The sequence below is a fragment of the Curcuma longa genome, chromosome 11 (genome assembly GCF_044706935.1).
Source record: "Curcuma longa cultivar G26 ecotype Majalengka, Jawa Barat chromosome 11, ITB_CL_G26_1.1, whole genome shotgun sequence".
NCBI lineage: Eukaryota > Viridiplantae > Streptophyta > Magnoliopsida > Zingiberales > Zingiberaceae > Curcuma > Curcuma longa.
The window spans coordinates 11,680,805-11,708,609 of record NC_133871.1 but is presented as its reverse complement, the minus strand read 5'-3'; the positions used below and the strand labels follow the sequence as shown (position 1 = coordinate 11,708,609).

General features: G+C 39.9%; 3 protein-coding genes, 2 non-coding genes and 1 pseudogene across 6 annotated transcripts; 3 read left to right on the top strand and 3 right to left on the bottom strand.

Annotated features, from left to right (window-relative positions):
• Positions 1–662: 662 nt before the first annotated feature.
• Positions 663–10,680, bottom strand: LOC141837109 (glucan endo-1,3-beta-glucosidase 10-like; annotated as a pseudogene).
• Positions 1,262–3,834, bottom strand: LOC141839683 (chaperone protein dnaJ 11, chloroplastic-like). 2 transcript variants are annotated; one of them, XM_074727485.1, is made up of 2 exons: positions 3,085–3,834; positions 1,262–1,448 (listed from the first exon to the last, which is right to left on the bottom strand). In XM_074727485.1, exon 1 carries the CDS (start codon positions 3,830–3,832, stop codon positions 3,326–3,328), a length of 507 nt encoding a protein of 168 aa, XP_074583586.1. In that variant the 5' UTR covers positions 3,833–3,834; the 3' UTR covers positions 1,262–1,448; positions 3,085–3,325. The 2 variants fall into 2 exon arrangements, with proteins under 2 accessions (XP_074583586.1, XP_074583587.1); XM_074727486.1 differs by having other exon boundaries at positions 3,144–3,834.
• Positions 10,681–11,269: 589 nt separating the features above from the next.
• TRNAA-UGC (transfer RNA alanine (anticodon UGC)) lies at positions 11,270–11,342 on the top strand. Its single transcript has one exon. It is a non-coding gene; the product is annotated as a tRNA-Ala (tRNA).
• Positions 11,343–11,943: 601 nt separating this feature from the next.
• TRNAA-CGC (transfer RNA alanine (anticodon CGC)) lies at positions 11,944–12,016 on the top strand. Its single transcript has one exon. It is a non-coding gene; the product is annotated as a tRNA-Ala (tRNA).
• Positions 12,017–12,899: 883 nt separating this feature from the next.
• LOC141838908 (putative pentatricopeptide repeat-containing protein At3g49142) lies at positions 12,900–15,180 on the top strand. Its single transcript, XM_074726532.1, is given in 2 exon segments — positions 12,900–12,923; positions 12,925–15,180. Coding segments are annotated over 2 exon segments (2,112 nt in total). The 3' UTR covers positions 15,013–15,180.
• Positions 15,181–15,206: 26 nt separating this feature from the next.
• On the bottom strand, positions 15,207–27,082 carry LOC141838907 (brefeldin A-inhibited guanine nucleotide-exchange protein 2-like). The gene is made up of 11 exons (XM_074726530.1): positions 25,887–27,082; positions 24,453–24,770; positions 23,915–24,317; positions 23,412–23,834; positions 23,039–23,325; positions 22,637–22,910; positions 19,655–20,145; positions 19,255–19,576; positions 18,764–19,133; positions 17,918–18,606; positions 15,207–16,087 (listed from the first exon to the last, which is right to left on the bottom strand). Exons 1-11 carry the CDS (start codon positions 27,080–27,082, stop codon positions 15,476–15,478), a joined length of 5,385 nt encoding a protein of 1,794 aa, XP_074582631.1. The 3' UTR covers positions 15,207–15,475.
• Positions 27,083–27,805: the final 723 nt, after the last annotated feature.

The following is a 27,805-nucleotide window of genomic DNA, read 5'->3' as shown; positions in this document are numbered from 1 at the left end:
CGACCGTGTAAAACCGCTAAAGTAACGGATTCCATCTTTATTACAGAAGAGAAAAGTATCTTGACTATCGTATAACTCATCATTTTCCTCTGCCCTTCAGACAAAACAGAGCATAAGTTCTATAATATAAAAGGTCTATGCTGCCAATGAACGCCTTCTTCATCCATGGAACAAGAATTTTCACCATATTGCTTTCTAAAGATATATAGAAGGTCTATACGATTCAATACATGAATACCATCGATTCCCTTCTAAAGTTGTAAGCTACATATAATCTGTGTTCTATTTTTGAAGGCTTATGATTTAGAAGCTACCTTAGTTGATTCACTTGAACACTTGACTTACCAGACACCTTTAGACATATTTAATCCAAATGATCACTTGGCCCACTCAGCTAATTCAATATGTATGGTTCCCTCTGCCATTTAGATTTGTCTAACTCATTGTTCTAACCCACCTAACACACTTAGCTTGTCTCTCTTGTCGACTGCACCTGACTTGTCCATTCTACCGCCCATATAACAATTCAAGTCCCAAAGCACCATGGAAGCTAGCTTCCTACAATCTCCTAGACCTTATCTCTGTTCTGATCAAATCACCCTCGACTCAGATTCATTCAAGCAGATAAATTATTTAACTACTCGGACAATTTAATCGCAGCAAATTCCAGACATAATAATTCCAAGTAAACAAATAAACTTATACACAGTGGTGTCGAAAGTAAAATCTCTGATCCGATAACTGACAACATCATGTCTCAATTGGTGAGATCAACATCCTCTACCAAACTTACCTCTTCATCATCCACCTCCATTATTGCATTCCTTTTTCATGCCCTTGTTCCCACTCGCACAGTTGCACTAGCCAAGTGGCGGTGTCGGGTGTCCATAAAAGAATATGATAGGCCCACAAAAATCCAATCAGATGTTGATGGCTTCCTCACTAAATAGTAGTAAATATCCACAGCATGCATTAATCAATCCAAGCCAAAATTTTCTGTAGTACAGTTGAGACTTAAGAGCCTTTTTATTGGCTTTTTCTTTGGCCTTCTAGATTTATTGCTACAGCATGGATGGAGACTGTGACTCTGGGACCGTTCTTTAAGAAGGTAAAATGTCATTTTTCCACGCACAGTCCGTGAATAAAATAAAAGTCCATGAAGTTTCCACCGCCGTTCCTCTTTTTACAAAATCAGAGACCAATTATTGCAGATATCACTTTCCCTCTTTCCTTCTTTCCTTCTTCCTTGTCGACAAGCAAATAAATAAAATAAATCTTTGGACTTGTATTCAATCTTTCAAGTGTAAAAAGGATATGTTTGACACTTTCAAAGATCTGGAGTGACAAATCAAAATAATGCAACACTACTTTGAAGCTTTGACGTGGTCCAAGAGCAACAAAGAAAGGCATTCAAGGCAGAAGAAAATTCATCTCAGTTAAGCTGAAGCCTGCAAAAGGGAAAAGACAACCGGGATAATCTTGATAAAGCACACTTTAAAGTCAATACAAGTCCCAAGTATTAAGGAAATTATGGACGAGTGTGCCTACTTTGAACTTAAAATCAATACAAGTCCCAAGTATTAAGGAAATTATGGACGAGTGTGCCTACTTTGAACTTAAAATCAATACAAGTCCCAACTATTAAGAAAATTATGGATGAGTGTGCCTACCGATCCATGTCCATCAGCTGGTGTGTAGATTTTGTATAAATGTTAGCCACTAATGACCTGCTAGGTACCATAGATTATCATGTTTTCAATTGGAGCACCCCCCCCCCCCCCCCCCCCCCCCCCCCCCCCCCCCCCCCCCCCCCTTTTTTTTTTTTTTACATTTGTAGCTAGCCATAGGGTGAGTTTTCCCTGCTCAGGATGTGAGGATGGCTAAGCCTTGGGGTCTGAATCTATATGATTCTAGTATTCATATCTGTATATGCTTCTAATATTTCTGTCTTCTACAGTTTGTTTGCTACGTCTTGGAATATATCTATATTTTTTTCTTACTTCCTTTACTTATTTTGTTTGATTTTTTTGGATCAGGGAATGTTTCTACAATTTTCTGGCTAATGAAATGAAACGACAAAGTTGACATCTAAAATGGGACACTTATCAAGAGTCATTAATAAATAAGCAAAAGTTCAATTAGGCATGAGAAATTGGCAAGCATATCCCAAACTTTTGGATAGGTACTACCCTAGATGCAAAATGTTGACAAAATCTAATGGGTCCAGATCGGATTAAATCCACAGTTTAATAAAAATATCAAGGGAGAACCACGAAAAACATCCATCAGTTTCTTATCTCTTTTACCAGTGGGTTGGGTGATTTTCCTAGATCCACATAAATTTAAATCAGTAAAACCAGAAGAAGAAGAGAAGATAGTGGACGTCTCTTTGATAACTCTACATAATGAGTGCCTCTCTTTATGATTTTGTTAAATGTAACTATAATCCAAAATTTGCCTAATCTTAAAAATTCTGTATGGTTTAAGCAGCAGTTTTCAATTCAATGCTCATTTGTTGCTGCTGTTTGCTTTCTGAAGCAACGCATGTTACTAATGCGTGCAGGAAACTCTGTGCTTATGTGATAAACTTCAAACCACAAGCTACCAGCATTTTGTTAGGTATTATGGGGTACCAGAGTCAACCAAAAAATGGATCCAATTTCTTAAATCAACCAAGTTGACATATTGTTCATTAAACACTTATTGTCACACACATGGCGTGTACCCTCAAGAGAAGAATCAGTTCATCAATTAGTCGAGATATGTTCAACCAAGAAATTTTGCAGCGAGTGTATTTCCACATCAGTACATGTGTAATTAAGAATTAAAATTGCAGTACATTTAAATCCAACTAGTTGCCTGTTTGGGCATGACATTTTAACTTTGCTGAGCTAAATAAACAACACTTCCCTAGATAATCACTTCACTGGGTTGCCTCCGACATTTTTTTTTTAATTCCGTGATCAAGATTGGTGAAAGAAAACATTGAATCGCAGCAAAACTAGATCAGGCGAGCGCAAAGCAGTATTGCGGAAGAAAGATATCAAGAGAAAAGTGTTGATCAAGATGTGAAGAATTTTTTACCCCTTTTTTATTGATCAAAACTTAGAAAACATGCTGCAGGGAGGCTAGAGGTGCGAAACCTGAAACTTCTAGAACCAGCAAGTTCAGTCGGTGCGCCCGTTGAAGCTCTGGATCATGCTGACTCCAAGCTCCAATTTGCAACCATGTGAGTATTAGGCTATTAGCTGATTAGCAGCACCGACCTGGCCGTCGTATTACTATCTGATGGAGTTCTTATTGGGGAATCAAATAGATTCTCCAACTACCAGCACTGATCCGTCTCCCACGTCCGGCGACCGTGGCCGGGGAACGAAGTGCTCCGGGCGTACGCTTGACGGCGGCCTCGGACCAGCACCGCTGCCGAGTCGGTAAGTCGGCGATCGTAGTCTGCCCTTTTTTCGGGGTCGGAGAGGGTGGTGTAAGCCGCGTGAACTCGCATGAACTCGTCGGCCGACGCACCGCGGCGGCCCGTGGCGACCACATCCGGATGGCACTTGAGGGCGAGACTCCGGTAGGCAGCCTTGATCTCGGGGGCGCTGGCGGTAGGGGACACGCCGAGCACGTCGTAGAGGGAGGAAGAGTAAGGGGACGAGGGGGAGAAGGCGACGGTGGCCGGGTCAGCGTGCGAGCGGTCGGCCGTGGCGGAGTATGCGGCGAAGACATCGCGGGAGCGGATCGACGAGGGGGACAGTGGAGAGGAAGTTGCAGCGGAAGATCGGCGAGGTAGAACGATGCGGTGGGCGAGGAATTGGGAGGAGGCGAGCGACATGACGGAGGTTTAGGATGATGAGCAAGGCGAGGCCTGAGCCCTAATTTATAGAGCTGAAAGAAGCACAGTGCCTGATTTGGGTCAGACTCAGGTCAAACCTTTTTCTCTATTATCATCATTAATATATTAATCTATAATTTCATATCCTCAATATTTCTTCCAAAAAAGGATTTTTATATATATGTAATATATATTGGATATTATTAAACTATAATGCTTCTAGAAGCAAGGTGGAGAATGGATGGACAAAAATGTGGAGTATAATATGGGATTAAATTGGAGGGTTGCAACTTGGTGGCAAGTTGCATCAAAGATTATACTTTTCTAAAGATGGAGCTATCTAGTTAGATTGATGGTTCTAACAAAAGGGAAGGTCCCACTCCTACTCTACCGAATTTCTAGAACCTAGACAAGTTGGTGATTAAGATTGTGGATTAATTGGCACACATTTAGTCAAAGTTATTATGTATATATATAGATCATAGTTTGCCAACTTGCCTTTATTTCATAGATATGGTAAGTTTCTATCATGAGTTACCAGTATATCTTATTTGGTTTTGATGGTTTAAAATCTTTGTTAGATTTCTCATACTCTATTTTTTTAGCACGGGTACCCTAAGGAAATTAAATTGTCTACAATAGACATAATTACACCGATGTTTAAATTAAAATTTATTAAATATGATGGAATTCATATATATCTCCACAACGGTATAATATTATCTACTTTGAACTCAAGTCCTCATGATTTTAATTTTAGACTATACTAAAAGATCTCATACTAATATAAATATTTTCATCTTATGATTTCAGGATCTTTTTCATGAGACTTTGATTGTATTCCAACAATCAACCCTTCAAATAAAGGGAAGAGTCTCTTTCTCATGTGTGTGCCCATGGGAGTGCAAATTCAGGATCCAGATTACATTGAACATAGGGGACTCGTGTGCGAATACGACATATGTGTGTCGAATGTCAGACCGATCGATGTAAAATTTGCTCAAGCATATCAATTTACGTTTTGCCACTCGAATCCATTTTTGATACCTACTCAAGTGCGTAACGAACACATTAATGATTGAGCCTAAAATGATCGATATTAATAGTGGGTCAACTATTGTTTTAAAGAAATTGTATTGGACACAAGCCTCTGTAATTGCTCTCCTGACCTCTTTGCTCGCAGTATTCGATATTGTTATTCGAGCACTTAGACTCAAAGCTCGAACACTGTTGGTGCGTGCAACATCAATAATTGAACTCGTATTTTGATATCTAACAAAGGATTTAAAGTTAGACATTATGCATTTGATATGAGTGTTGGGTGTGTGGGACACTTAATAGGAAAAGTCTTATTGGGTTAGGAGAATCGAGCACTAGTTAGTCAACTCCTAGTATGTTAGAAAGACTAGACACTAGACAGTGAAGTTTTAGTAGATCAAATAGATCAGACACCAAAGATTAGATGAGTTGATCTGAAAGAACACACTTGATGGGTCAGTTGAACCGGACATCAAGTGAGGAAAGTCCTGGTGAGTTAATCAGATACTAAACAAAAGAAATCCAACAGGTCAACTAAATCAGATGTTTGGCAGATAAAGAAAGTAAACTCCTGGTATAGAGAAGTCATTCTAAGGACAGTGAGGATGTATCTTTGTTATAGGGTCAAATATGAGGTGTTCATCTAACTAAGAAATTGATTAGGATTTCGAAGTTGAGATTAAACAATATTAATCGTCTAATTTTATTTTACAGAAAATAAAGTTTTTCAGTTGATCGAAGCTATTAATGATTGATCAGAAAGGTTCGGGCAACTGATGACACGGAGATAAGATCAAACCAACTTGAGAAAAGAAAGCAGATATCAGTTGACTAATCTGATGGATCAGTTGATCAAACTCGGATTCGATCAACAGATTTGATGCGATGTGATCCGCGAAAGGAAATCGGAGGATTGGTCAACCTATCATGAGGATCAATCGATTGATAAAACAGATTTTGCGGGGATTTGATCCGTTTTGATCATGAATATGGATGTGAACCTGGACGATATTGTGGTTTGATTGACCGATCTATTGAGGTGATCAGTGGATCAAAAAAGACAGAAATTAAGTGCTGATTTGGTGGGATCAAATTTGAATCAATTGATCTATATGATGATTGGTCGACTGATAAAAGGTTATGAAAGTACCTCAACGACCGAACTAAAAAAAGAACACATTCTTTAATTCCTTCATTCATCCGTTCGAGCAAGTTCTGCACGTCTACTAAGGTAAATCTCTCCGACAACCTACATTGAATTTCCATTCAATTCCGGCCGTGTGGGGCCGCTAATTGTCAATTTTTTGCAGAAGAATTTCCATTCAATTATTGTCGATAGCTTTGTTTTTTTAATTATGCTTGCATTTCATTTAGAGAGATTATACTCTTCATTTGTACGAGGTTTCCTCCGCCTCTAAAATATTTTTCGAAAGGAAAACTTTTGTTGATTGTCTATCCGAAAACGATCCAATGGATTGTACGTCTTGTAGTAGTAGTTAATGAACTGTGAACCAAGATAAAACTCTTTGTCTCAATTCATATTTTATATTTTTGTTGCACTCTGATTTAATTGTTTAAAAAAGAAAAGATTGTTTATAAAATAAGAGATATTCATCCTCTTTATCGAGTTTTCCGATCCTACAAACACTTAACCCACTCAACAACTCAAGGCACTTGGCAATGACTTATTACTCGACTTGCTTTGGTGACTTGACCCACTCGACTCTCGACAATTGGTTGACTCGGGCTACTCACTCTGAGTTCAAGGAGCGCTCAACACTCCGTGATCCACTTGGGTTGCACTCAGCACCCAAGTGGCTCAAACCTCATGACACTCGACCCACTTATGCTCTGTTTGGGAGGAGGTGAGGGAAAGGGAGGGAAAGGTAAGGAAGGGGAAAAAAAATTTACCTCTGTTTGGGATGGGGTGAGGTAAGGAGGAGAAGGGGAAAGAAGGGGAAGTGTTCCCCTTCCATGCCCATGAATAGCCACAATTTCTTACACCCCAAATCGGGGTGTAAGGAAGGGGAAGCAAATATTACTCATCTTTATTCCAATTTTACCCATTAAACCGATCGGGGAAGAGGCCGTGATGGAGACGCCGCCGGAGATGTTGGCCGCAATGGAGACGCCGGCAAAGAATGGATCAAACAGCGAAGGAAAAAAATTTTGAGAAAAAAAAATCACTGAAAGAGCGGCACAACCACGACGGACCGAGGAGCTCGGAAGAGTAGGCGTCGCAGAGTAGGGGATCGAGCTCAGGCAGGAGGTTGCGGACGACCTAGTATAGGTCGAATTGGCGGAAGAGGCGCTCCGGGTTGTGGTCGCCAGATGCGGGAGCTCAGGGGACGAAGAAGAGAAGCGGCGATCGCTTGGAATGAGGAAGGCCACCGGGGGATCTCCTCCTCCATCTCCTTCCACGGCGGAAGAAGGTCGAGGAGGGCAATCGACTCCTCCACGAAGTCGCGGTTGAAGCTGGCGGAGTTCTCCACACTCGCGACCAAATGCGGCCGCCGCCATCTGCAGGGCAATGTCGTTGAGGTCGGCCACGGAGTCAGGAGGTGAGAAAGGATATTTTTGACCTTTTATATTTTTAACTTTCAAATCCTTCCCTTTTAACCTTCCTTTCCTCCCAAACAAGATTACTTTTCTTCTCCTCCCTTCCCTTTCCCTCCCTTCCCCTTCCTTTCCCTTCCATTAATGAACCGTCCCTCACCCGATCCAAACAGAGGCTTAGGTGCGGGCATCACTTGACATTTAGACCACGAGGGAATTTGAGCTCTCGGACGACTCAACACTCGGAACTTACTTTGATAATCAAGTTTCTATTCATTTGGTACTCGGCTTCCTAATAGCATTCGACGAAAGTCATCTTGACAAATAAGTCCGATTTCACTTCTATAATTTCAAATTCAAACTTTTCTTAAATCCGAAAACAATTTTAAGTTGTTAAGATTGTCTGACATTTTTGTTGTTTGCTGATTGAAAACACCTTTTTTTTCAGAGAATAATATCATGATTTATCACTGTATGCAAGCTTAAAGTAGCTTTTAACCCGGAAGTTGGCACAAAATGCGTGTGACCTCATTCAAAACTCAACTTGTGGTGATTTTTTCTATTAAAAAATAAATATCCCAGTATGGTCTACGTGTTGATATGTGTATATTCATCCAGACATTTCTCCACAGTCCATCGCAAGACACGTGGAACGATGATAAATTGTGATATTGAACTGTCTTCTACCAACTTATTTTTTAAGAGAATGAACTTAAGAAATTTGAACTTTATTCCTATGTGACAATTCTACCATCCAATATCAATCTGATTATGGGGGCATAAGTTGTGTTATGATAGTTTGCAAGCTTAGTAATCAGAAACATTATTTTTTATTACGAAAAGCAATGCTAGTAAAAATATTTAGCATAACCACTTCTTGGTTAAAAAAAATCTCATACAAAAGGTTAATTTTTTTATAAAATAAGAGATGAAACCTCCTTTTAATGACAGATTAAAAAAAAATGCTCCATTAAGAATTCAAAGAATGTTTTCTTTTAATTTTTGCACTATTATCTTCAAATGACTTCTTAAATTAGAGCTAAACTGAAAGAGGAAAAAGAAGTGGAAAAAAAGCTACAGAGTATTGGCCTCCTTAAAACCTTCCTGAGGCAATAATGCTCAAATTCCAAAATGCCCAATTAAAAAAACAACTGGAATAATTGATCCTCCTTGATTCCTGCAACTCAGCTTTCAATGTGATCGCTAATTGAAGACGACAACTTCCAGTATTGCTAATGTGAAAAATGGTCGGTGGAAAATTTTCGTGAGATCGAATCGGCCACTTCAGAGATTGAGTTCCATAAGATTGATTGAGATTTATCAATTTTTTTTTTTTGCTAATGTGAAAACCTTCGAGTTTCGTTGCTAATGCGATCGCAATTCCTATTTCGATCATATCGTGGATATTAAAGATGTTGTATAAAGGAAAAATTGCAATAATTTTCTTTTGGCTGTTAAAACTTACCGTCGCGGAGGAGATGCTGAAGAATCCAGAGGACCCGCCGTCGGGCGCCGATGTCGAGCCATCGCCGGGACCTCCGCCGGAGGAGGTGTCGTTCTGCGGCAGCATCGTGATGTCGAGATGGTAGGCGGGCGTGCCGTCGGCCTTGAACAGACCGTAGTTCCGCTCCGAGGTCGGCCCTGGCTTCTGGTCCTCGTTGAAGAGCGCGAAGATGTAGGCCCGGAGCGGCGTCCCAGGCATCAGCGGCGTGCCCTTGTTCGACGCCACCAGCTTTATCAGATTAGAGTTGTACTAGCCTGCGTTCTCCGGCGTTGCCCCAATCTCATTGGGATCGCCCGCGGACAGCCAGCCTGTTTCCGAAAGCCACACCGTCACTCGCTTCGCACCGTCGCCCCCGGCTGCTGCGAGCCTGCGATCGCGTGGTACACAGCGTCGATTTGGGCGTAAAGTAGATTGGTGTTGCAAAGGCCAGATCCGGGGTCGGTGATGCTGGCGGCTCCTGGATCGAGGCGGGCGTACCCTAGCGCCACATGGGAGCTCTCCTGCTCGTAGGCGAAGTACGGGTAGGCGTTGACGAAGAACGGGGTTCCGGTGGGAGCGTGGAACGCGATGAGCGGGCAGATGAAGGGGAGGAGTTCGCGCCGAAACACTGGCGGAAGGCTGCTAAGAGGGGGCGGCGATGGCTGCGAGGGAGTGGGAGGTGGTGACGGCGACGGTGCCGTCTCGAGGCCAAGGGACGCAAGGGCCGAGTGGATGTTCTCCATGGCGGGGACGAGGCAGCGGACCAAGGCGTAGCCGGTGTCATTGGCGTTGGTGAGAACCTCGTTGCCACCAATCACGGCGGCGATCTTGGTGGCCCAGAGGTAGGCCTGGATGTTAGCCCGCACCCACGCAAGGGCCTCGTTTGGATCGGCCGCCATCGAGGCGAGGCATTGGTCGGGGAGGCCAATGACGACCTCGATCCCGGTGTTACCGAAGGCGTGGAGGACGCGGGAGTCCGCGTCGTAGATGCGGACGCGGCCGACGCCTATGGAGGTAACAATGCCGGGGACGGCCTCGGGAGGAGGGATATTGTCTGCAACGCGGCCATAGTTAACACCCACCAGTGAAGCAGAGGTGGCGGCAGCAGGGACGGCGAGCCCAGCGACGGCAAGGAACAGGGCAAGCAGAGACGGGCAGCCAATGGCACAGCTAATAGTAGAACTCACAGGTACTAAATTCTGAGCTTTCACTCCTTCAATATCTCAATTCCATCTTTCCTCGATCACTAGAAGGGCAAGGAATTGTAATGTCGATCGATGGAACTCGACAAAAAAAGGGGACATGCTTTGTGCATTTGTTCTGAGAGGCAGACTTGGAAGACAAAGAGTGGAGGTCACTATTCATTCAGTGCATGCATCAATATGCCCAAAAGTTTATTGGAGAATGATGAGATCATCAGAGTCTTAATCCCCCAACACAGTTGTAATGTGTTCTCTTACAGAGTCGATCTTTGAAAAGTCCATGGATTAAAGGTTTTCTACTACTACTATTTTATACTGAATATACTATCTGGTGCAAGCCCATGTGGGCGGTACACCGGCAGTTTCCATTTCCCTTCGAAGCTTGTGCTTTTGCTCCTTGACTTTAGAGCTGGATTTAAAGATTTAGGCTTCCCATTCCCTTAGGAAAGTTGGGTAGGTGCTTTAGGGAATCAGTGAACTCACGCTTGGGCTTAGGAATCAGCATAACCAAAGTTAATAAAAGTCAACTTTATGACTTGCCTCACAAAGTGTAGTGTTTTTGGAGCCATTATGGGACATCAAAAGAGTTAATGATAATGGTTGGCTTAATATTGAAGTCTGGACATTGTTCAGTGTAATGGTCGTGGAGCATGATTGAAGTGGATGTTATACAAGTGCTCCATTTGTCACATTGTGAGAAGGTGATCAAGAGAATACTTCCTTTTCTTTATCATGCATTATCACGTGGTAGAGCGCTTTTGGCGTGTAAGCCTACAAATTCATTTAATTACTGTCTACTATGTTGAATGTATATGTCAACTTGGATTGTGTTTGAATTACTATTTGATGGATTAAATTCATTAGTCTATTAAATTTTTTATTTTTTTCTAATTTTTTTTTAAAAATAAATTTTTTCAATTCATAAGTCAACCCAAGTCCTCTATGGACCAATCCATGTGGATTGCAGATCTAGATGGATCGATCCACTTGAATTCATCATTGATAAAATTTCAATTTAACCTATCTAAATTATTTGACAAGTGTCATGGACTGGCCTTGACAGTTCTACTTGCACTGATCTCTTATCTTGATTGAACTCCCTTCAAAACAGAGATGATATATCTAAAGATGGATCTCAATGTCATTAAAAATATTATTGGGGGTTTAGCTCATATGGTAGAGCGCTCGCTTTGCATGCGAGAGGCACGGGGTTCAATTCCCCGAACCTCCATAATTTTTTCTTACTGATCAACCTTTGTAGTTGATCCTTAAGTCACTAGTTCGAACAGATCAAAATCTTTTTTTTTTAATTTTGTAATTTTTTTAAATAAAAAAATTAGTTAGGGTCTCTAAAAAACTAAAATAGTACACTGCAACCGATCTTAATAAAAGTATTGGAGATGCAATGGAGTTTTTTTACTATTATTATTGCTCATAGCGAATGTCCTCCAAAGTTTTACATATTTAGAAAGGATATTTTTTTCTAGACTGTCTTTTGTGGTTCTCTAACAGACTTCACTATTTATGTTGACTGATGCATGACTTTCTTCACAAATGAACATTGATAGATGGTCACTCTCAGGAAAAGTACAAAAACGGAGAGAGAATCCTTATTCTCACCGTAGCTTAGGATTTTTAGTCTATGCTATCATCTAGTGTTCCATTTGTGTATCTGTCTATTCGATCATTCAGGAAGGAGTCAATAGCATACAGGTTTGTCTCTGCTGTATTGTTTAGTCTCCTTTGCGATCTCTTATCTTGTCTAAAGTTCCTCTAAAATAAAGAAGATAATATCTAAAGATGAATTTCAATTTTTTTTAAAGTTTATTGTTGGGGGTCTAGCTCATATGGTAGAGCGCTCGCTTCGCATGCGAGAGGCACAGGGTTCGATTCCCCGGACCTCCATTTTATTTTTTATTCTTTATTTTTTATTATATATTAATTAATAAATAATTATAAAGAAAATAATATTAAAAATGGATCAATTTATCAATTTGGGACCTCCACAAATTTATATATATATATTATATATCAATTATATAGATTTTTTCGTACCAATTGACTCTATCAACCTTAGTTCAATTGGTAAGCAGAGGATTGTAATGATCGTAGGTGATCCTTAAGTTGTTAGTTCCAAATCTTATTGGTCTGAATCTTAATTTTCTTAATCTTTTAAATTTTTTTTTAAAATAAAAAAATAGTCATGGTCTTTGTAAAATCAAAATTGTATATCCTAGTGGTATTCGGTCTGAACAAAAGTAGTGGAGACATAGTGATTCTCGAACAAACTTCATTACGTATGCTGACTGATGCATGCTTTCTTCATGCATGAACATTGACAGATGAGTCATTCCCTAGAGAAGTACAACAACAGAGAGAGAACTCCTACTCTCACTGTAGCTCAGGATTTTTTGTCTATACTATCATCGAGTGCTCTATTTACGTATCTATTTATTGGATCATTCAGGAAGGAGTCAATAATATGCAAGTTCGTATCTGCATTGTTCAGTGTCCCTTGCGCTGATCTCTTATCTTAGTGGTTGGAATTCCTCCAAGAAGATAATATATAAAGATGAATCTCAACGTCTTTTAACTCTCCAGTAGGGGTCTAGCTTATATGGTAGAGCACTATAGCAAAAAAATATTTTTTTTTTTATTTTAATCAAGTATCCCATTCGTACAACGAAAATACATATTATTGGCTAAAATAAAAGGTAATTTCTGCCATCCAAATGAGAATTTATATTTGGGAAGAATTATCTCACGTCATCATGCTCGGGAACATCTCATGATCGCCGCCGTCGTCCCGCCGTCGTCCCGCCGCCCTTCTCTCCGTCATCAGAAACTCTAACCACACTCCCCTTTCCCTTCTCTTTCTGACTCGCGCTGCCTCCCCCCGATCATACGGACTCTCCGCTGTGCCCCACAATGCCGGCGGCCGCCACGACGAGGACTGCCACAACTCCCCCTTGGTCCGAGCCGTGGACCGGTGCCGCTCCCCGCGCGCCCTCCCCACCCTCCGCGCCCTCCACTCCACCCTCCACCACCATCCCCTGCTCCTCGCCCACCCTGCCGTACGGATCAAACTCATCCGCGCCCTCGCAGCTTGCGGCGACCCCCACGGTGCGCGGCGCCTATTCGACGGCGCTCCCGCCAAGAAAACTGTTTTCTTCAACATCATAATCCGGAGCTACGTCGACCACGGACTCCACCTCCACGCCCTCAGCTTCTTCGTGGTCGGAACGCTCCGCCATCAAGTGAAGGCCGACAACTACACCTTCCCCTGCGTCCTCAGGGCTTGCGCCGCCTCCAACCACCTCTGCGGAGGTATCCAGATCCACGGAGCTGTCGCCAAGCTCTGCCTTGACTCTGATCTCTTCGTCGGCAACACACTCATTGCCTTGTACTCACGGTGTGGGCGGTTCTCTGACGCTTCCCAGATGTTCGATGAAATGCCGAAAAGGGACGTAGTGTCCTGGAACGCGATGATTGCGGGGTACGCCAAACATGGACAATTTGAACGTGCGCTCGATCTCTGCAAGGAGATGGTGGCGCAACAAAACCCAACACCTGATTCTGGTACGTTGGCTAGCGTCTTGCCTGCAATGTCAAGAACTGAGATAGCCAACGTAGTGCTTATGCGAAAATTGTTCGACGAAATGACTAAGAAGGACTTAGTTTCTTGGAATGCAATGATAGCAATATATGCAAACAATTCAATGCCAGCGGAGGCAGTGGATCTCTTTTCAAAGATGGAGATCGCCGGAATAGAGCCCGATGCCGTCACACTCGCCAGCATTCTCCCCGCTTGCGGTGATTTGTCGGCTTTCACTCTCGGAGTGCGAATACACGAACTCATTGAAAGGAAAAGAATGCGCCCTAATCTGGTGCTCGAGAATGCTCTGATGGACATGTATGCAAATTGTGGGTGCCTGAAGACTGCAAGGGAAATCTTTGATAGTATGAATTGGAAGGATGTGGTATCTTGGAATTCTATAATCTCGGCTTACGGGATGCATGGACATGGGTTGGATGCCATTGCTTTCTTCGATCGGATGGTAAATTCGGGCATAAAACCGGATTCAATTGCTTTTCTTTCAATCATCTCTGCTTGTAGTCATGCAGGCTTAGTGAATCAGGGCAAACACTATTTCAACCTTATGACAGAATACTACCATTTGGCTCCCATCATTGAGCATTATTCTTGCATGGTGGACCTTCTAGCTCGCTCTGGTAACCTGAATGAAGCTTATGATTTCATTATCGAGATGCCTATAAAACCAAATGAGAGAGTATGGGGAGCACTATTAAATGCTTGCAGGATTCATTCAAACATGGAGATTGGGTTGATTGCTGCAGATCATTTATTCAAACTAGTTCCTGAGCAATCTGGATATTATGTGCTTTTATCGAATATTTATGCTAGAGCCAGTCGGTGGGAGGAGGTTATGGTGGTGAGGAAGATGATGGTAAACAAAGGGATAAAGAAACTGCCGGGTTGCAGTAAGGTTGAGCTATGGAACGACATGCATATCTTTTACATCGGCGATCGAATGCACCCTCAATCTAAAGAAATCTATGAGAAACTGGATGTCCTGATGGTGAGGCTGAAGGAGTTGGGATATGTTAGTGAGACTGAGAGTGCTCTTCATGACGTCGAGGAGGAAGACAAGGAGGGTCATCTTTTGGTCCACAGCGAGAAGCTTGCAGTTGCCTTTGTGCTTATAAACACTAGTCCAGTGACACCAATCAGGATAACAATGAACCTTCGTATGTGCTTGGATTGCCATCGTGCCATGAAGCTCATGTCAAGCATCACTCAACGTGAGATCACCATCAAAGACACTAACAGGTTTCACCATTTTGTGGGTGGAGTCTGCTCGTGTGGAGATTATTGGTGAGGGAATTCTGATTATTCTAGCTAGTTACATGTAGATGCAAGTAAAGTTTGGTGATGAATTCATTATCATGTAGTTGAGAGAGAGGCTATAAGAGGAAGATAGTCAGAGAAGTAAAGAGATAAATTAGAGAAAAAAAATTACAAAATTACTACAAGATTTGTGATGGACAAAGTCACCAGTTAGGGGACCGTCAATGAAATTTGAACTCGTCTTTCCAACTTTTCCATGTCAAACAGTTACAGCAATTTCATCGAGCAACAACTAAAATTGAAATGTCAAAATCTCATGGCGCAATGACATGAAAGAAGAGCAAGCTATTGCTCGAGCCAAAAAAACTGATTTGGGACGTCAAGGGAAATAAAATTACTTCCAACGGTGACTACCCAAAAATAGAATAAAAAAATGAGGAAAAAATTGATGGATGGGAAAATAAAATACGCTACTGTGTTGGTTGATAAAATGTTCAACATGCCCGAAGCAAGATAGGGCCTACAGATGAACTGAGCATACTACTCAATGCCATCTGCACTTCACTTGACCCATGCTCACAGCTGATGAGACCTGCAAGAAGGGGGAAGAACAGAGCAAGATTCTTTTCGAATGAGGTATCTTCTAATCTGCATATAGCTTGCAGTGTGGACACAACAACAGGTGCCCGAGCTGCAAGTTCTCTTTGTTTTGCAGAGCCAACAGGGATGACCTGGTGAATTCCTGATTTAGAACCAGTTGAAGCTCCGTAAAGCTTTGCATTTGCTGTTCTGAGATACACCTCCAGGACCTCTCTGCAGAGATCAACAAGGTATGGTTCAACTACCAAGTCACCATGAAGTGATCGGTCTATTGCAATGTTCTGAAGAAGAATGAGGCATGACTGATATGACTCATTCTCAAGACGTAGTACTGGAGGATTGTGCATCTGGGTCTTAGAACCGAGCTCCTGTAGCTTTGATCCAAGGTCAGTGTCACTGTTGACCTTGTGTGCATGACATGCCACAGTATGCAATGCTTCAAAAAGTCCAAGTGTATTCTTAGCTGATATCTGTGCTCTATACATGTTATATATCTCCATCACGGACTGCAATGGCAAAAGATTAGGGTGATTTTTCTTGTCAACATTCATATTGGCTGATATCAATATGTAGAAAACCCAACATGTACAAAATCTATAGAATTGCAAACATTAACTATTTGCTTTACAATATAAAGCATGATAACATGGTCACCGATGTGTGCTATAAAAGATAAATAAATAAATAAACTGGCAGACCACATGCAAACAAAACTACTTCCACACTTCTAGTCATCACCAAATTATAAGCAATCACAGGAAGGCAGAAAACTTCTAGTCATCCTGCCTCTTAAAGAGATGCTTCCTGGGTGTTCAGCTTGGTAATAGAATCGGTTGTATAGATCTGTTTCAAACCCACTGCACCACTTGCTCTGGTTTTATCGACTATCACAACCTGCTTCATTTATCAGCATTATATGGTATCATATCCAGATGAATTTCCAGCCAAGAGCATCCCTTTACTATTTTCCTCTTTGTAGTTCAATGTCATACTGCATTTCAATCACCTAATGACTTCCATCCATGGTTCCAAATACCATTACATATAGGTCAATATGGGTAAAACCTATCATTCTGCTCATGCACTGAACCTAGTCGGCAAAAGCAAACTTACATATCTTGCAAATAGAGTCAGCTTGTAAGTTTCACTGTGTCAGGTGATATAAATTTTAATTTTGGTCCATATCAAGCAAGACAAGCTCCGCCAACTGATAAGAGCAAGTGACCCACAAGAATTCTTCCTCCTTTGGTTATGCTTCTCTCTTCCTCTTCTCATCACCAATGTTTCTATTCAGTCTGTCATTGTCTCTCATCGGATCTCCCTCCAATACAGCAACATAGTCACACCTCTTCTCATCAGATCTCTCATCATTAGGCCATCTGCCAATTGTTCTCTCACATGCATGTTTGATCTCATGTAGACGCAAAGTATAACTATTAAAATATAAATATTATATTAAGTAATAATAACATTTTCTTAAGTTGTTTGAATGAAAATTTTGACTCAGCTGGAGAATGATGATTTGTTATTTTTGAAGGTAGATAGACAAAGTGGGAGGAGATCATAGAAGTCAGACTAGTTCAAAACTAGGCAAGCATGATCCAACCTATGTCAACCCAAATCTTGTGGAAATACGCATCAGTACCATATTGTTCTGACCCATCACCAAAAACAATACAGAATTTTTTTATGCCTCTCTTCTGTTAGGCTATGCAATCCTATTCCATCAGATCTTCCAGGTATTTAACTCGAGATGAAGCTCATACCAAGAAAGACTAGAAAGAGTTGATATTTTGGGGCAAAGAGAAAACATAAATGACAAGCATGACCAAATACTTTCCCCTTGGATGAATTAATGACGGGAGGTAAGCTATGAGCTGAACCAAAATGGGGGTGTGGAATCACAATCAAAACCTGATTTGGTTTGAATGAAATCAATAAATCTTAAAATGGTAACGAATGTTTTTTACCATTCACACACAGATTCCTGTTGGCTCACTTCAGCAAGTGTGGGGCTAGGTTCTCTTCTAAAACCAAATATTGCTAACCTAATCAATCAGTCAATTATATCGTAAGTCGATACATCTGAAACATGTAGACCAAAATGAAAATAATATATTGCACACACACATATATGTGTATATATAGCCCGCCGCTCAGAACTTGGGGACTACATTTGTATAAAATTTACCAAACCAAAAGTATTCCCTATCCAATGAAAGGACAAAAGATAATATAAGAGAGATCGTATATACACATTGAAGTAAGAAACTGTACTGGCACTGTAAAAGGGTTCACTTTTGGTGGTAATAAGCATAGCATCGAAAGACACTGACCTGGATTAAGAGAAGTTGAACAACAGCATGACACTTGGCATCACCAACTGCAAAGTACATATTTCTTGCCCTCAATCCTTCAAAATCTTCATCTGTTGATCCTCTGGTTTCACCATTACCTTGCCTCAGAGGAGAATTTCCATTTCCTAATGCAGCATTGTCAAGGTAACCTCCTGATGATATATATGAAAAATCAGGGAGAGTTGCAGTTGTAGTTTCTTTCAAAGCGGCAACCACAATTTCCCAGTTAGTATCAACAAATAGGGACCCTGCATTGTTCATTAAATGAACAAATGCCGTAATGCCAATGCCAGCAAGTCTCTGATGAGGAAGCTTGATGTAATTAGTCAACAATGTCAAGATCTTTTCCAAAAGTGGATTTACTGTGTCATAGAATTTCACAAACAGGTCCACAACTAGCTGGAGAGCCAGCTTACATGTTTCATAAAGCCATGCATCTTGATCTAACTCCAATGTAGCATTTTCTATACTCTGACCATGAAAAGTTCTACCGGATGGATCAATCGCATGCCTTACAGAATCAAATATAGGGAATAACACAGAGTCAAATACTTTCTCCCATAAGGGCAATGAGAAAAGGTGGCCATAGTTTCTTAGTGTATCAAATAACACCTGCAAGGCATTTTGTTTGATGTCAACCCTTAGGTCAAAAGCAAGTTCCAATAAACCTGCAAAATTAAGAGGAAAATTATTTAATACTGTCATTTTTTTCTCTTGTTTCAGATATTTGACCATACATGACATTGGTTAGTGCAGATAACTGTATGAGTATCCTTTAATGCATTTTTATAATCCCAAATAGGCAAGAAAAATATATATAATCACCTACTAAGAGTGGAAACCACAAGTGATCCTTGTCAATGGTCAACGGTGCATTTTGTTTTTCATTGTTTATGACATGCAGTGAAGGTGGACAACTTGTAGAACCCCCATTGCTTATAGATTTAGCAGAAGCAACAAAGTCTCCTTCTGCAAGCTTAGCTGCACAAAACTGCAGCAACGTAATAGCATTAAGGCTAATATCTTCATGGAATCGACTATTAGTAAATGCAATTAGACAATTAACACAATCTGCAAAGGTAGTGGTTTCTGTTTCAGTTATATAAGGGAAATAATCCCGTAAAATCTTCTCGATGATCTCAAAGGCCAGAAGTACTATATTTTTGTGATCATCATATGATGCAGTAGCAAAGACCTGCAGAACATCATACTGACTTAGATGAAATAATCTGAATGAGAGAATAATTAAAACTCAACAAATAAATAGCATATTAATTGCATACTAAATCTGATAAAACCAAGAAGAAGAAACCTACCATGAACAAACTTTTCCATCCAGACTTGACATTACTAACACAAACTAACACCGTTTGAGAGACACATCTGATGATCAGTTCTCTTATTTCAACAGCCCTGCTTTTCCTCATAACAATAACAAATGGTTTCATGAATTCATTTTGAAAGTTATAGTTAGCCAATTCTTTTCGCTCCAAGAACTTCATAGCTAGCTGGCGTAAGGAATCCATTGCGAAAATTGCAACTGAAAGGTTTTCAGAGCACCCAATGGTAACAAAAAATTCAGATAACACATTCCAAATGCTTGACCAAACAAGCCTGATACGATTCATATTATAGTGTCTGTGCAAAAAAATTCAATGAGAGTGAAATAAATATAAATGATAAAACTTAAGAAACAAGATCAGGGTGAGTTCTTACGCAATCTTAACTATTTTTGTCAGACTGTAAATGCATGGATCAGATGTAGAGCGTAGTTCTTCCATTGAGGCTGTACAAAGTGCTTTAACAAAATCAATTATTGCCTCACTATCTAACATTTCACTTCGGATAAATATGCGATTTACTTCAGCAATCCCAACTTGTTCCAACAAATTTAAGTTGGAGAATAAGTTATTCATTTGTTCAGATGTAATAACACCAGAAGCATGCCCACCAACTCCAGCACTGTCATAGGTGCCTCTTGTCATAGCTGCAGATAGAGATCCCTTGTTTTTTAGTACAGGAAGGGTAGATGACCTTACTTGTTTGGAGTTATCAATTTCAGTTGGTTGTATACTGAAAAATGCAGCATCAGGCATAACTCCCTTTCCCAAAAGCTGCAAACGTTCCAATCGTGAAACACATGCCAAAATGTGTTCCCAAGCTTCTTGAAGGTAGTTACCATCTTCATCCGCAATGTATAAAATTGCCTGGAAACATTTTACATGTAGTAACTCTGCTTAAGAAACAGCAAAGAGTTATTGGAACAAAGTGATTGAAATTGTAGTCAATCTCATTTTAGAGAATAAAATTCTAGTCAATCAATTAATTTTAGAATCTATGAGAAGAAATAAAATATATTAGCCACATTGGCATATTTAGAACATCTGACGACCAAAATGATGCCCATATATTTCTAATTTAATAATTCTGGAAGAGATGATGCATTTACGCAAGCTTGTTACTGTAGTCATTTCATAGATCAAATGAAAAGATTCTCCATGATTACCATGATGAATTGTAGCAACTTCTAGTGAAGTTACTACTGAATCATGACTCATGATAAGAGTGACTAGTTGCATATATATAGCAGATAGGAATACTGATAAACTTCGCCATGTCATATGAAGCAACAGATGTTAGAGAACATCTCTTAGAAATACAATCATGTTCAGGATTTAGTCATCAAAAACTAAACACCAATACCATGTCTATAAACCACTTGTTTAGACAACCATGGCTTGATGATGATGATCGATCATTTCCTCTCTTTTATCATCTATTGAATTACACAAAATTGCTCCCTCAATAGAATTTTGGTTTCACCTTTTTTTCTACAACCCCCACACATTAATCTCAACATTTTCATATTTGCTACATTAACCTTTTCTTTTTCCTAACTGCAGAGCACATTCATCCATACAATCACGCAAGACTTCAGCAACTTATCTTCATTTCAATCACTAATCCTTATACTATTTGATGCCGATATCTCTTTTTTGCCGAGTAATAGACCAAATTACCAAATTACCTAGAACTTTTAGTAATCAAATTACCTGGAACTTTTATTCATGTCCATGTCCTATCTTAATGAATGTCTGAGATTTTGTCGTTTGTTTTGTACATAGAGTGTCACAGTAACCCTCACCAATCTCAACACAGAATCAAAGTAGCTCTGGCAATGGCTAATGAAGTTCACTGAGATGCATCGACCAACAACAGTTTCTCCATTCAAACGATGGAATCCTGTAACATGGTTAAGTACTCTTCCTCTTCTTCTCCTGTTATGCTTCTCTTCTTTTGTTTTTTCTTCCTCTTTATCTTCTTCCTATCTTCCTCCTCTTCTCTTTCTACCTCTTGCTTCCGATCAATTATGTTTTACTGAGATTTTACCGTTCGATCATGGCACCTGGAATGGTATTCTAAACCTTAATCTTAAATATTCTCCTCTTTTCCTATCAAAATTCAAAAATATTTACATATCAGTTTTAATTACATAATGCTTTGATTTCTAAAATTTCTATCCATAATTTTAGCTTGGTACTTAATCTCTTTACATTTCCATCAATTAGCACAGTATTATTTATAGATAAAATAAAATGGGGTTAAGTATCAATATTATTAAGAAGAGTTAATAGAATTATTGGTGTAATGAGTTTAAGTCCCACATTACTAGTGTTAGGTGTAGAGTTGTGTCACTAACCTATACATATCTAGTAATGGTTATCTTATAAGGAATGAAATAAAAATATTTTCTTTCCCAGGACTTCACATGGTATTTTAACACTCCTTTAGAGTTAAAGTTTTCCAAAGCATAGTTATCAAGATTGGTTGATGCCAATACGAATTGACTAAGTTGCTTGGTATGACCAAAGGATAACTCGATCTTTCCAAGAAATTTATGTATAGATGTATGTTAAAAAAAAGGAAACTCGAGGTACACTACTTTAGAAAACTGGATCAAATTTTTTAACAATTCCAACTTGAATTGTACACGTACTGTAAGGCAAGAATGAAAGATATCAGTTGAAATCTAATCAGTGCACCTTGTATCCCTCATTGTCCATTTATATTTACTTCAAGTTTAAGTTTTTCAATAACAAATATATCATGGATAATTTCATCTAGGTTCTCCATTTTTTTAATTTGATTATTCAATTCTGCTTGAGGAGCATAATAACTTAAGACATTTAATTTCACTTTCATAATATCAACTTTAGTATTTTAAAATTTTAGTTTAAAAAACAGTCAATTTTTAGTTTCCTAATTCAATTAGTTGGAGATTAAGAAAACCAAACCAAATCAAATCAAATCAAAATTTTGGAAAGAATCTTCCAAAATGAACTAAACACCCTTTTGTATGCAAATCAAATGGAACCAATATTTTTTATTTGTGTCCGATAATGGATACCTCTAGTATATTAAACTTGATGTCTCCAACTTATAAACTATGCTTAGTTCTACGCTTCTTACAGAATTACAAAAGGAATTACTACTAAAACCATTCATGTTTCTGTATAATTTTCTCAAACTCAAAACCAACATAAGTAAAATCACAAGAAAATGTAGCTTACACATATCAAGTGCAAGTTCATAAGCACATCAAGATCTTTTATGCAGGATAAAAGTACTTAAGGTTAGAGCTAAGTCACATAAATGCAAGATAGTCATAAAGGATAATTGATAATGTGACACACAAACCTTAATAGCATCAATACTTTTCTGTTTGATATCTGCTGCTGAATGAAGGGATGTGAACTTTGCAAGTGAAGTAACAAAAGCATCTCTTTGAGTCTTCATAGCCATCACTGCTGTGACATGAATTGCACTCCGGAATCCTTCGAGGCATAATGCTATGACATTTTGGTCATCACTCTGGTCAAGAGGTACACTAAATGCAGCTAGCATTGGCGCCCAACACACCTCAATCATAAACCTCAAAATTACCACATCTGTCGCAGAGTGATATGTGGACCTAAAAGTTTCACAACATAAGCATATTGAACTGAGCAAGTGTATACAATATGATGGTGCTAAATTAAATGACACATTGGCAAAATTCATATTCAAAGTACAAGTATAGTTGATTTTATGGGCCCTTACTCAGTTTTGCGAGCTTTTTCTTTAAACTGTTCTTGCATCTGCTGGATCATATCATCACTACTATCAGTTGAAGAGTCTCTCTTTCGTATTACAATGTTCAAAATGCTGTCTAAACCTAAAATTCTATTTGAATGAAAGGATTGTACTTGCTGAAGAGCCAAGTCATCATCTTTCATCCTGATTTCATTCTCAGAAATTCTTTTAAATAGGGATCTCAAGTACTCTTGAGGCAGATCCTTTCCACCATTTATACCTCGGTTATTTATAATAAAGTCATCTAATGACATCTGCATTAACAGCAACACTGCCATTATGTCCCTAAAATATAGAGCAAGTCAAGCAGATAATGAGCATTTTCAAATTAACGACAGACCTTATTTTTCACCATTGGGTTATGGGAATCATTATTAAGCATTATTACAGAATAAGCTAGGGCATAAGCTGTATCTGCACTTATAAAAGCCAGAGGATTGCATTTACAGTACCGCTCAGCAAATTTTTCCATGATGCAATCAATCTTTTGTGCCTCACCAGGCAACCTAAAACCTTGTATAAAGCACCTGATTGCTTCATCAAACTCCATTCCTTGGAATTCAAATGAATCTACATAAGCATGCATTATTTTCAAAGACAAATTTTCTCTCTTGCCCAAATAATCACCAATCAAGGTCTTGTTCAAACCAGGTGCACTTTTGTGGAAAGCAACTATTTCTTCAGCTGATTTTCCCACCTTCTTTGTGTTGACGAGAAATTCAATCCCCATTTTAGGTTTCTGATTAAATAGTGAAATACCTTCCTGTAAATTATCTCACACAAGACTATAAAGAACAAGGATATTGATTTAGTGAAACTCAAAATCATTAGACAGATAAATACCTGAAGTTCCAGTTTAAATGATCTACGCTGCTCAATGGATGCAATTCCTGATGTGGCATTTACTGATGCTGAATGAGAATCACTTAATTCAGCAGACTCATCACTGTGCCCTATGGCCAGTGGAAGTTCATCTCCACCACCATTGTACTCTGCTGTTTCAGTCTTTTCAAATCGAGGATCTGCTGCATCTAGTTTCTGAGGACCAGGATTAGCAGTTTCCGTTTTTTGAGAATAAAGATCAGGAATTCTCAACTGTTTGTTCATCCAATCTCCCATTGATCTCAAAATAGCCACTAAACATTTCATAGCTTCAAATTTCATTATGACGTTTTGTGGAGGCACCAATGTTGTAGGAGTTCCTGGGGGAGGCCCTTGAGCAGTTTTTAGTAGACCATTTACAATCCTAATGAAATACGAAATTGAAAATAAAATAGATGTTATGTTCGAAAGGTTGAATGCCTGGAACATGTATAGTCTCCAGAGATGGTGTTTGGCATGACAATAGCTAATTAATTACTGTGTTAAATGACAGACATACCGCTCAAAAAGATTTGATGAGTGGACATCACAGTCATAATTAATGAATATGTCTACAAAAATTTGAAAGTCTACACACAGCTTTTCCATGAAACAATGCGCGATCATCTTCCGCTGGAAATTTGGTCGAGCAACATTTTCCAGAACCCTCAGTATAATCAATGGAAAGAAAACTCCAATTTCTGCCTTCAATCCTGCTCTGAATCTAGAAACAAGGCTAATAAAAATGGAACATGATAGCTGAAAAATGATTAAATCAGTTGAAGCACTGTTCTTCAAGAGAGATAGGCATAGATACTGCCTGATGGCACCTAAAAACCTGCTTGATTGAAAGAAATGTGATCAGATTCAGGCATACAATCTACTATGGCACAGGCACAGATATGCGAAGCTTGAAAAAAGATAAAGTTTATATGTTATAGTAGTTATAATAGATATCAAGTTCTAAATAAATGAACCTATTTACTTCAATTATAGATTCTATGGAAGCTGTAATAATATCAGACTCAGGAGATGCATAATACAGATCATTTGTGCAGATTAATATCTTGCATATTTTAGCTTATTTAGTGTTTGATGTTCAGTTAAAAACTAGTGAGTGTCTATTCAAACTTGGGCAAGTTAGGGACTTCAAAGGAAATAAATTATTTTGGATACCCCCAACAAGCTACACATTTATTATGTCTAAAGGAAGCATCAGCAAAAACCTGTTATTCTTGGACAGGTTATTAAATTGTATAAAACCTGACTTCCACTGCTGCTAGTTATTGATGTATTCTTTTAATCTGCTGTTGATTTATGTATACTCAATGATTTAATAGCTAGGCCAGACTTTAGAAACTGTCATGTCAGTGTTTGCTTCTGTGCGTAATTCACTTTCTTTTGCAAGGCACAGTAACCAAATTTCTCTAAATTGATATATCATCCATATACCAATTCAAGTTAGACAACTTATATCTATATCTATATATATTATCGTGTGTGTTAGCCAATTCCAAATAGTTGGGTCATAACTTTTACATACCACAAACAAGAAATTGTTGAGATGCTTCTTATGTTAGTTTCATGAGTAATTTCGGCTTCTGCAGATGCAGTGAGTTCTCTGTAACCATCTGATGGATGTACATATTAGAACTACTAAACTCCTCGCTCTTTGGTATGAGTCTGATGAATTAATTCCTTTAGTGACATGTTATTAAAATGGCATTCCAATGAATACGATGGTTTCTTGTCACTTGCTTTTATCTTTATTAAACAGAATCATTATTTTCAGCCTATGTTTAGCCTTCACTATATCTGGTTTCAAATTATAATAGTCTAATAATCTTACTAAGTTGTTCACTTGCATCAAATTGTTGATTGAAGCTTGTTATTCCGCCATAAAATGAAAACAAAACCGTAATGGGAAAACGGTCAATGTGAAATCAAAAAGTACCTCTCACTAGTGCGGAACACTGCTCCAGCATTCTCTAGCAAGATCTTGAGCAACTCCAATGCCACGATTTTCCCTTTCATCAGTGTGGGATCACCCACCGATTCCTTGGGAGGAGTTTTCATGGAGATTTTACATAGAGCTCGAAAAACCAAGAAGGCATCTCTCTTCAGCTTATTCCCAATCTGGACCTCGGTATCGTCTTCCTTGTCTGCCATCCCCTCCGACCCCAACTCATCCTTCATGCCTTCCAGCGTCGTCCTGTACATGTTGATCTCCCAATACTTAGCGTCCAGCATGTCCTTGTCTGTCGAATCCAGAAGATCAGTAGGGTCGGTGTTCTCGACCGCGGTGGACGAGAACGTCCCGTCGTGTTTGTTGGCAGATATATTCTTGGACAGCGAGACCGAAGGGTTGAGCACTCCATCAATGTCGCTGATGATCCTGGTGATAAACCCTTTGACAAATCTGAAATCCACGGACGTGGTAGTGGGGGAGCGGTCCCCGGGCTCCATCATCTCAGCGACAACGATGGGTTGAATGGGGACAGTGGAGTCAGCCTCCATTCTGCGGAAGACGATGACAAGCATCTGGACGAGGGAGGCCTTGGCGGTAGCTTGGTTGACGGGGTTCCTGCCGCCAAGGTACAGATCGTAGCAGGTGCGGACGATCTGGAGGAGGGAGCCGCCATGAATGAGCAGGTCGGTGGAGGTGACGGCAGAAATGAGCGTCTTTAGCACGAGCAGCTCAATGGCCTCCTCAGTGGCCCCAAGGGCATAGCAGCCGCAGACGGCCTCGATGAGCTGAGCGAGGAGGCGGGCGTGGGGACCACCGGAGGGGTCGGCCTCGCCATGCAGGTACGAGTAGGCCACGAGCTTCTGGACGCAGTCGAGGGCGGGCTCCGCGACACGGGGGACACCGGAGGAGCAGGCAGAAATGAGCGGAGTGAGGAAGGTCTCGGATTCCGCGAGAGAGTAAACGGTGCCGCCGCCGTCGCGAAGAGGGCCGGGGAGGGAGGAGGAGGAGTTGGGAAATGCAGGCAAGGGCCGGGGTGGCGGGCGGGAGAGACGCTCAATGAGCGCTTTGCACTGTTGGGCGAGCTTGGAGTGGCCCTTCAGCCACGAAGCGTTCTTCACAACCTTCTCGAGGGCGGGGACGAGAAGGACGGAGAGGCGGGAATCGGCTTCCGAGGAAGCCATTCCCACCCAATTCGCGAGCAGAGGTGATCAGATTCGGCGAGAAGACGAAGAGCGGCAAGGAAGCGGAAGACGACGACGAAGAAGAAGCAAAGCTCGGGATCGGCTCATCGGTGATCGCAGGGAAGAAGGCTGGAGCCTGGATCTTGAGGGAGAAAAAGGCCGAGATCTGGTCTATTAAGGGAAAGCTTGGATTTGATTGGGTTTGAATGCAAATGACTACTTTGGTTCGGTTGTGCTAACTGCTAAATAACACAAGTAATTAGCTAGATAAATCTAAATTAATCAAATTGAGTAATATTAACTTACGATACGAGTTTCTTATTTTAATCTTTAAATTTATGCCATGTTTATCTAAATAACTAGTGTAACAGCATATAATTAGAACTACGTAAGCCATAATGAACAATTTATAAATAGTATACATATGATTTTTTCTGGGTGGAATACACATGAATTAATCAACACTAATTGTGTATAACTTTATTGCTTATATAGGGATCACTAATTTTAAGTTTTTATTTTCAAAATATATAAAATTGATTTATAATTGCAAAGTTGATATAACTTTAAAAACTATTAATCCTTTTGACGAGTGATTGTAAATTTGTTTGGTGCAATTGTTAGTTATCTAAATCATTGACTTAGATTAGGAATTAAGAATGCTTCCGAACATAATTGAATTAGTTACGATGAAATAAAATTATTGAAATGGACAAAAATTGA